Here is a 10011-nt window from a genome sequence, read left to right on the forward strand (position 1 = left end):
CAAACGGAGCAGAACCATGGTCCGGGGTTGGTCTCGATCCCGGCTCGGACCAAGAGAATACGGAGCAAACATTCCGGGTAATGTTGCTCCCACATCAGAAAAATGGACGAACACGAACATGTATTTGCTAGGTTGACGGCCCCTGGTCGGAGAAATGTGCCTCCGAGTCAATCCGGTACATAGAACCGGCCGCCGTGGGATTGGTCTCAGTTTGTTGTTCATTTGGGTGTTTCGTCTGAAGTTTGTAGTGTCCAATGTGGAGTCCCGCAAGGTTCTGTACTGGGACCGTTGTTATTTATTATGTTCATTAATGACATTGTGCACTCAGTTGTTGATGACAGGTGTTGTCTGTTTTTGTATGCAGATGATATTCATGTTTTCTTCAGAGAGGCCGATATTGCTGGGTTAGAAGGGTTGGTTAATTCTATTGTTTTGTCTCTTTCGTCGTGGATTTCGCTAAATGGCCTTATGATTAATTGGAATAAAACTAAAGCTATGATGTTCAATGATCATGGTAATGGTGGTTCTCTTAATATTACTGTGGGTTCTGTGTTAGTGGAATTTGTTGATGAAATGAAATGTCTGGGTATTATAATTGATCGGAAGTTGGACTTTAAGAGACACATTGATTCCTTGCTTTGTCGCATAAGGTTTCAGCTGCGGAGGTTGTATTATCTTAATGCTTATTTGCCTTGTCATGTTAGGAAGAGAGTGGTTGTATCCTTGCTGCTATCGCAGGTAAATTATTGTCTAGAGGTAGTCTCCGGCACTACTTCTTCTCAAATGCAACGTATCCGTAGGGCGGTAAATTCGATTGTTCGTTATGTGTATGGCTTGCGTCGTGGTGATCATGTTTCTTGTTTTGTTAATGATCTCCTGGGATTGCCATTTAGCAGCTACGTTGATCTTCGTATTCTTCAATTTCATTACAGTGTTATGTGCAATTTTGACTCGCCTCTTCGTGACAACTTTGTGTTTCTCGAAATCATCTCGAAATCCTCAATTGTTGTGTCCAAGGTTTTCGTCCTCCATTGGTGAGAGATCATTTGTGGTTAGGGCGGTGAGATTGTGGAATCAGCTTCCTTTGGCCTTACGTACTTTGCCCATACCAATTATCTGTTTAGGGTTAAAGTAATTGAATACCTTCGCCTAAATATGTAGGCTTTGTTTTTGTAGTGGTTGCGTCGGTTTATTATGGGTTTTTCTTTTTGTTTTTCTTTTTGTTTGGGCTGGGGAGCCACTATATTATCTTCTTAATTTTATTTGTAGGGTATAATGTGAGTTACTATTTATACTCTGTTTTGTGAGTAATAAAATAGTTCTCTCTTATTTTTAGCTTGTTTCTGCTACACTTTTTCACTGCTCTACTAGACTATTGTTTAGTTGGTGATGGTGAACCGAGGTGTAGGGTTTGAGCTTCTCGTGAATTATTAATATAAATTATTAGGTTTAATATGTTATTTGTTAAGTTTGAATTAATCATTGAATTTGTATTATGTTAGGGTATTGTAGATAGATAATATAAGTTATGGGCCCTGTGGGCTTATTTATATTTCTTTGTAAGGTAAATAAATGAAATGAAATGAAATTTGAGATAAAATGAACCGATATATGCCGAAACAAGTCCTAATAGTTTCTCCACATTATCCCCTGATTGATCTAATTTCTAATAGCTTCACAAAAAATCTCCCTTATCATTTAATTACATTTAAAATCTGAAGCTAATTCGCACAATTTTTTTTAACAAATTTCTTTTCAGTGTTGATATATGAACTCAAACGTTTTTATCAACAATTAATTCAGTCATACATTTTCACAAACAAATATTTTGGATGACACATGTTCATCAAAAAAAAAAAAAAAATAAAAAAAATAAATAAAAATAACCAAGTGGAAATTTCATGGTTTTATGTAAGAGTGTTTCTGTTGATAAGAGACGTTAAAGTACGGGTTCCTTTAGGTTTTAGGTTCTATGAGAGATTGATTCGTTTATCAGTGATGTGATACTTGCAACAAGACTATTGAACTCGTGACAATACAAATTCTACGAGACATATACTTTTGCCACATTTCCTAAGATCTCTAAAAAATAACAAAGCTATCGTAAATGAGAATGCACACGTTTTCCGCTTTAGTAGTGTAAGTGAAAGATCGATTTGTGTTGCAATGCAAGGAAGAAAACAAACTGTCCGCGCGAACCTCATTGGGCCAATCTATCGCCTTCTACAACAATTTATTCTTCTGATCAAGACGTTCGTCCTCTTCAGAATCAAACGTTGAAATTAAAATTGCCGCCAACTCTTCCCATGGTGATTGTATTAATACCACTTTGAATATTGTTTGGAATGACAAACATTTTTAATTGGTTGTTGACATTGGAATATTTATCAAATCCAATGCCGGGTACAGGCGGGGTTTACAATTGTTAAGTTTAAAAATATGTGTAACTAAAGAAACATTAAATAATTCTTTTCAGATAAAAATATAATTAGATTATAAAATAAAAAAATCTTAAAGCCAACTATATTCTAAAACTATCCTAGATTTTTGTATTCTATTATTATTTTTTAACTCGAAACGAAGCTGCTCTGTTAATTCTTACTACGGGAGCGTCTGTTGCAGTTGGGTTATTTGTTCGTGTAGCTATACGCTGTTTAACCAAATTTGTGCCTGCAAATTAGACAAAATATCAATATTAGACCAAATATTAAACATTACATGATTGTTTCCAATGTGACATACCTCTGCTACTCACTGTGTGGGGACTTTTCCTCACTCGATTAGGGCTAAATTTCTTTATATTTTCTTTCTGCACGCCAGCGGCAACAGTTTTCAAAAGATTGTTGTGCGTAAATTTCTTTGACTTAAGAAGAACTGGAAGAAAAAAATTCAGTTAATATTTGTTACCCTTTAATAATTAATCAGGTTTCATAATTTAGTCTTAAAGTAAAAAATGAACTCACCATTCTTCAGTTGTTCAGAATTAGAGGGGCCTTTAACAATTTGCTCTGACAGCACATTTGTAACAAGATTTCCTTTGCATGCAGGCAAAGCTTTGCCATTTCTCATATTTTTCTTGGAACTGTTGCAAGCACCTGACGACGCCATGTAAAATGTAGCATTAACGTTTGCATCCACTGACAGAACTTGAGTTTCATTGAGATTTGCACGAGTTTTCTTGGTTGGCATTTTAAATGTTGTGTGCATATCAACGATCTCACCGCCATTGCCATTCGTACAGTCATCATCATCCTGGTCCGAGTTGCTGTTCATGCCATCTAAATCATCCAAGTCATATTCTTCCATTCGAAAACGTTTACTACCATTAGTTTTCTTCCCGTTTCCTTCCGAACACATTCCATCAACATCTTCCTCAATGGGCTCTGGCTGAATACCATTCATTAGCTGCTCTCCAACATTTATATTATTAGGAACAGTGCTCAGGGTTGTTCCAAGTAAATGTCGTTGCAGTTGATCATAGTGATACCTTTGCTCAGCGTTCAAGGTTCCGTTTTTGATTACATCGCCAGCTAAAGTAAAAGCTCTTTGCAGCCAATGAGCATTAACCACAACCTCGGTGTCTATGTTGGTAATGTGTTTATTTATGAGAGTCTGTTTGGAGCTCTGTACTTCCATATTCTTCCCCTTAACATATATCATTAATATATTCGCAAGTTTTGATGATTTAATTTCTTGTTTCAGCTTTTCTAAATCCTTATATGAACTCTGTAACTTCTGTCGCCAACACGGTATTTCCAGTTCCAATTTATCAATTTCCTTACTTAAATTGGTAATTGTCGCAGAAAAATTATCAAAGTTCTATTTGAAAATAAAAGCAAAAAAGTACTTTTCTTTTAATGATTGTTAGGATTTTTTTCTCATAATGCAAACTCAAAATTTATAAATGCCTCAATTACCACACAGAATAATTATATAAAAAAGTGCTCCAGTAATTTGGGGCCTGCTTTGGACACCCAATACCGAAAGAACCACAACCTCTCTAGGATCCTATAGAGGAACAACATCTATGGAAATGTCAGCAGTTTAATATTAAATCTTAGAATGATCAATAAAAAATTTATGACATTTGAATTCCGCTGGGAAACGGCATCAGAAAATTATATTTGGTGTGTTATGATTAACAATTATTCGTAAATAAAATGGATAAAATACGAAGGCCTAAATCAACTTTAGTGCTTGAACAAGTTTTATCAATACCCGCTTTTTAGATTGCCAATTCCATCAATGGATACATTATATAATTACGGTGCAAATTAGCCTTTATGTAAACATCTTTTGTGGGACCTGAATGATACCATAATTGATCATAGCATTAAATAATTTTCGCTTTAAGTGTTAGTCCAAAATGAAGAACCCTTTACGAAAATCTGTAGAATGGCACAACAGGAGGTCGATGAAAGATACTTCCTAAATACATTTGTTTCTTTCGGTATTCCCATTCTGTAAAAACAATGCTAATGCACTATATATGTCAGTATCCAACGATACTGACTATTGTAGGCTTTGTCAAGACGAGATTAGATAGAAACTGCGGAGAACTTTCTCTGCCATGGTCCAACTTCTTTTGGAGTCAGACAGAGACTCGCGAGTAAGCAAATTCTTCATGACTTGTCTTCACTCTCCGAAACTGACCAAACAGTAATTCTTCAGCTAGCCAGAAGACAAAAAGCTAAAGACAACACGATGATCTTTTAGTGGATACTATTCACTTTCCATAAATTCTTTTTTAATAACATTATCTCTTTACTTCTCTACTTTTTTTTCCCTTCTCTCTAAACTAGGATGATCACAATGGACCAACAGGTCGTCGAATGGAATCCTCTAAACTAACCTAACCTCCAAAAGCAGGGCAGTGTCGCTCATTTTCATGGCGAAACCTTACCTTGTGCTGGGTTTACAGTAATATACAGGCCGTAACTTCTGGAGCACTTTCTCTGCTACTGTCCAACTCTTTTTGGTGTCAGACAGAGGAGCCAGGGTAAGTAAATTCTGGAAATCTCGGAAACTTCCCGAGATATAGGGTTCCAAAATTGCAAAAATGCAATTTCTAAACCGATAATCGAAAAAACTTCAAACTGCCACTACAGCAATTACAACAACAAAACATTTTCGGGAGGTGGATCCTTACTTCCCGAGATATATGGGTTACGTTGTGTAAAAATATTAAATTTAGGTAAAGTTTGGTTTGCGGAGCTGGTGTTTGACATACCTCAGAGGAGAAAATATCAAGACCCATCCGATGGCCGTCTATTTGAAAAGGGATTAAATCTAAAAATAACTTATTTTGGGAAATTTAAGAACAAAAATGAGATTTGTTACAAAATTTTGGCACCCTATAATGCTTTGCTGTTGTTGACACCCTACAATGCTTTGCTGTTGTTGACACCTCCCCCCCCCCCCCCCCCCTCCTCCGGACAAACAAAGCTAAATCACCTTAGAATTTCACGCATCAAGAATATATTAACTTTATTGGATCTAAAATGATTGACGGAATGACAAACTTCACATACCCTCCATACTATGTATGGGGGAAGGTATAAAAAATATTAGAAATTTTTCAATTTGTTTGTTGCACATTTACTACATAATTTGCATTCGCTTCACAGCCAATCATCAGTCACTAAAATCAATCCCTCACTAAAATGTTTAAAACCGCCCCTGTGGCAACTCTCCTCATTTGCCGGCGCTCAACACTACTGTCAAAATATGAAAAGTAAAAACAAACTGTCAAAGTCATCCTTCAATTTCAAGTAACATTCGCTTTATTATTAAGAAGTTTGTAATTAAGATTTGCAATGTTTACCAGACAAAGTGCATCACTTGTTGAAAAAATAATACGGTCACAAATACCCACATTAAATAGGATAGCCAACAGACGTACTTTGTTGCCTCGAACAAACGTGCCACCTCTTCTTTCACTACAAACAGCATCGATATCTACCACTGACTGTTGTTATGCAAAAAGTAAAGACAAGAAAAAGGAGAAAGGAAAGAAACCCGCCAAGGTGGAAATAAATGAGACCCTCTTGCGCGATATCATAAATTTTGATTCGGTAAATGCACAGATGCAAAAAGCAGTGCAACAAATGAAGGAGGACTTCATAAAGCATTTATCTTTACGTTCAACCACAGGTGCCATTGATACACTGCGCGTTATTGTCGATGGTACGGAACATGAACTCCAGGAGTTGGCGCAAATCTCACGTAAAAATCCAAAAACTATTGTTGTGAACATGATAGCATTTCCCCAAACCATACCGGACGTTTTGAAGGCATTGGAAAAGAGCGGCATGAATTTAAACCCACAACAGGACGGTACAACGCTTTTTATACCCATACCCAAAGTAACAAAGGAACATCGTGAGAACCTTTCCAAAAATGCAAAAAATTTGTTTATCAAATACAGGGACTCCATTAAGGACATTCAAAATAATTGCATTAAGAAAGTTAAGAAGCAAACAGATATTTCAAAAGATGACGTTTTCGCTGTTCAGACTCAAGTTACCGCTATAGCAGATAAATATATTTCCGAAGCGGAGAAAATCTTGCAAGTAAAGCAGAAGGAATTACTTGGGGATTCGTAGTCGCGCCACATATTTGTTATTAAAAATGAAAAAACATTTGTTCTGTAAAATGATTGGAAACGTTGGAGAGAACTAACTATTAATAAATTCTACACTATTATGTCAAATGTTTTATGCTCTATTGTGAAAAGAAGTCTGGAATTTCAGTACCAAAATGTATAAGTTAGTTCTTTTGAAAAATCACTGCCGAATTAGCATATAGATCTCGTTCCCGAATAGTCCCATTCTAATCAAACGTAATTCTGATGAATAAAAACGATATTTGAATAATATATGTACTATACTTTTTAATACTTACCTCTTGTTGCCTGCTATCGACGTTAAGCATTTTGCGAAAATCCTCCATATCTGTTTTGAGTTTTCTCCTCAACGTGAGATTCTTAAGACGACTCTTCAAAGTAATATATTGATCTTGAATCTGTAGTATTGTCAAAAATATTTGGTCGATTTGGATGTACCACGGTTTCAGTTCACTATCATCGTATGTTGATGCCTTGCTAATTTTCGACTCAAGTGTAGCCATGTTTTTCTTGAGCCGATCATTCTCATCCATAAGTTCATTGACTTTTTTGACGTAGAACTCCTTTGGCATATTGGTTTTGAGTGCGTTCTGACGCAGTGTAGTCCGAATCTTCTTCGCTCTACTTGCATACTAAAAATTATAATTTGAAATTATTTGTTAAATGAACACATCGAAAGATCATACCTTTAACGTATTGTAGGTGTCTTCATAAGTCAAGGAACTCATAGACACATTAGCTACCATTAATGTCTGACAGTTGCCCCCTAAGGAATCCTTTAGAATTCGAGTTAAATTGGAATCACGATAGGGAATGTGTTTCAATCCATCAGCCAGTTTATTTATGCAATTACCAAGTGCCAATAGACTTTTGTTTATACTGGCCCCCTCTTTAAATCGAATACCAATACCTTTGGTACTGGCAGCACGTTCACTGCCAGCCAAGTCAATCATAGATAACTTTACCATACGTTTAGTGCCCGTCTTACGATCAGTCATTCTTATGTGAACTTGAAAAACAGCATGCGATCTCGAACTTTCTGCATTTGCATCTGTTGGATGTTGTGTTCGATTAGAATTTCCCAATGCCAACAGTTCGAGTAGCTCCTCTGCACTAAATATAGGTTTAAGGACCAGACCACTGACCACAACACCATTTGAATCTTCTCTCAATTTCAGCGGTCCCGTTTTTGTCAGTAAATTCATTACTTGTTCATTGTACACCTCCAAATAACTGACGCCCACGTCAAACTTCCTGACATCGCTCTGTGCTTCAATCTTTTCAAAGAGATCGCGCATTGTAAGAAATGTCAATCCAGGACTTGAGGTACTTCCCAACATTGTAAACGTTTTACCAGCTCCAGTTGCACCATACACAAAAACAGAACAATTATACCTAGATGAAAGAAATACAAAATATTAAGGAACCTACATCAAATCCTCCCCTATTTAAAGCAATACTCACCCATTCAATACTGAGTCAACCAACGGAGCTGTACATTCTTGAAATATCTGTACGTTTGTGGTGTCCGTATCGTAGACGCGGTCATACTCCATTGATAATTTTTTGTTAACACGTTTAGTTATGTCGCGATGATTAACTTTGGTTCCTTGGAAGAAAAATTCGTCGTCCTCTTCGTCAGGATCAAACAGCAACGTTTCACGATCAAGCACTTTTATAATACTTCGTTGATTTTGTTCCATTTCCCTTCGGTTATAGGGCCTAACACGCACCACAACTTTAATATTTTTTTGTTCCGTTGACATTTTGAATTTTTATCTGATGGCATACAAATTTATTAAATTTATTATTCAAATCAATAACTTTTCTCTCGTTCCCTCGCTTTGTTTTCTTTGTTTTTGTTGTGCTAGATACGTTTGAAATTCAAACGGCGTCGTTCAAATGTTTTGAAGTGACAACCAAGAGAAATCATAAATGCGACTACTCTTTTAGATTATTGAGTAACCATCATAATATGTTTATACGACACCAAACAATGCAAATCAAATAGGTAGTCGCAATGACAATTAAATAAGGGCGCATAGGATTCGAATTCACAATTCTTCTATTGCTGTTAAAAGTTTATCTGCGTGGATTCCATACCTTTAACATTTCAACGTTCTTCATGAAGAGTTTTGTCAAAACAGAAAAAGTCATTTACCATGTAAAATAAGTAAAAATAACTAATTTTTTGAGTTACCGACAAAAATTATTAAAGTATGTAATGAAATTTAAGTTAGGCAAGTTAGCTACGAAATCAAAGAAGTCGCTAAGGCCTACCGATAGAAACCACTGTTTTCAACCTTAGCTTATTTTTATGTAACCGATTTTTGTCAGTAACTCAAAAAATGAGTTAGAGAATCGCACTACGAGATGAAAAGAAATAAAGGAGTGGATTATTATTTTGATTCATTTGTAAACCAAAACCAGCGAGAATCTACTAATTTTGTAATTTTTTCGACATTATAAAAAATTATAAAAAATCGTAGTAAACATTTCTACATTCTTGCAGTTTTGAAAAAGGCCAATTGTGCGGTCTTTTTTAAACGCTGTGTTAGTTGTAATTACTCCACCCTCTAATCCTTATAATTTGACAACAATATGCCTAGTCATAATGCCGAGCTGTTTATGTACCCTTACCTTAATTCATCCACATTTACACAACCCAGTAACATGGTAGGAGAATACAGGTAGTCGCATCGAAACAGCCTCTGGGACAATGAGCTTTCAAATTAACATCGAAATTGAGAATTTTCAATCAAAGATTTTGATATTTTGTACAATTTTTGAAAAAAAAATAAATTTCATAATAACCTCCGAATGGCGCTGTATTAAAATATAAACATCTACATATTTTTTGAGAAAACATTTTAAAAATGTATTCATCTACCATTACCCAGTAGAAAAAATTAAGGGATTTCATTATTGCATGCTTTTTTCACCCATTTATGATGTTAAGTTTTCTTACCAGTTGCGATTACTTTCTTAACGGAATGGCCGACCTTCGTAAAAGACGAAAAAAGTCTAATATTTTGCTTCATTGAAGCAAAGTCATGAAGGGCAACGGCGTCAAATTTGCAGATCGGATCTGACATTCCTCGACAATTTGACATTTGCAGAGCAAGAAAATCATTTAAGGTGCAAGTACATAAAAAGCTTGAAATCATGGCTAGGCATATTAATGTCAAATTATAATGGAAAACGACGGAAGGATTTTATAAAATATGCCTAGCCATGACTTCAGGCTTCTTATGTACTTGCACCCTTAGAAACTTAAATAGGCACGTTATATGCTTCCACATTCGTTTCTAAACATAAAGCGAATGTAATATATTTCAATCGAGAAACATCGTGTTTGGATTGGATTGCATAGAAAAGAGGCTCCC

At 35.7% G+C, this 10011-nt stretch overlaps 2 protein-coding genes across 2 annotated transcripts; one reads left to right on the forward strand and one right to left on the reverse strand.

Annotated features, from left to right (window-relative positions):
- Window positions 1–2334: 2334 nt before the first annotated feature.
- LOC101888793 (kinesin-like protein KIF18A) lies at window positions 2335–8554 on the reverse strand. The gene is made up of 6 exons (XM_005190068.3): window positions 8090–8554; window positions 7312–8020; window positions 6904–7257; window positions 2964–3819; window positions 2743–2874; window positions 2335–2670 (listed from the first exon to the last, which is right to left on the reverse strand). The coding sequence occupies exons 1-6, from the start codon at window positions 8389–8391 to the stop codon at window positions 2561–2563; spliced, it is 2463 nt and encodes an 820-aa protein (XP_005190125.2). The 5' UTR covers window positions 8392–8554; the 3' UTR covers window positions 2335–2560.
- Window positions 5715–6712, forward strand: LOC101899715 (ribosome-recycling factor, mitochondrial). Its single transcript, XM_005190049.4, has one exon. It carries the CDS (start codon window positions 5817–5819, stop codon window positions 6603–6605), a length of 789 nt encoding a protein of 262 aa, XP_005190106.1. The 5' UTR covers window positions 5715–5816; the 3' UTR covers window positions 6606–6712.
- Window positions 8555–10011: the final 1457 nt, after the last annotated feature.

This window comes from Musca domestica, unplaced genomic scaffold (genome assembly GCF_030504385.1).
Source record: "Musca domestica strain aabys unplaced genomic scaffold, Musca_domestica.polishedcontigs.V.1.1 9, whole genome shotgun sequence".
Taxonomy (NCBI): Eukaryota; Metazoa; Arthropoda; class Insecta; order Diptera; family Muscidae; genus Musca; species Musca domestica.

What these genes read in the sequence shown, in the direction of transcription:
- LOC101899715 (XM_005190049.4), top strand. Translation starts at nt 5,817, where the DNA reads ATGTTTACCAGACAAAGTGCATCACTTGTTGAAAAAATAATACGGTCA.
- LOC101888793 (XM_005190068.3), bottom strand. Translation starts at nt 8,391, where the DNA reads ATGTCAACGGAACAAAAAAATATTAAAGTTGTGGTGCGTGTTAGGCCC. An exon ending in TCGATAGCAGGCAACAAGAG is followed by an intron (nt 3,820 to 6,903) that starts GTAAGTATTAAA and finishes ATTTTCAAATAG; the next exon opens with AACTTTGATAATTTTTCTGC. An exon ending in TTCTGAACAACTGAAGAATG is followed by an intron (nt 2,875 to 2,963) that starts GTGAGTTCATTT and finishes TTTTTCTTCCAG; the next exon opens with TTCTTCTTAAGTCAAAGAAA.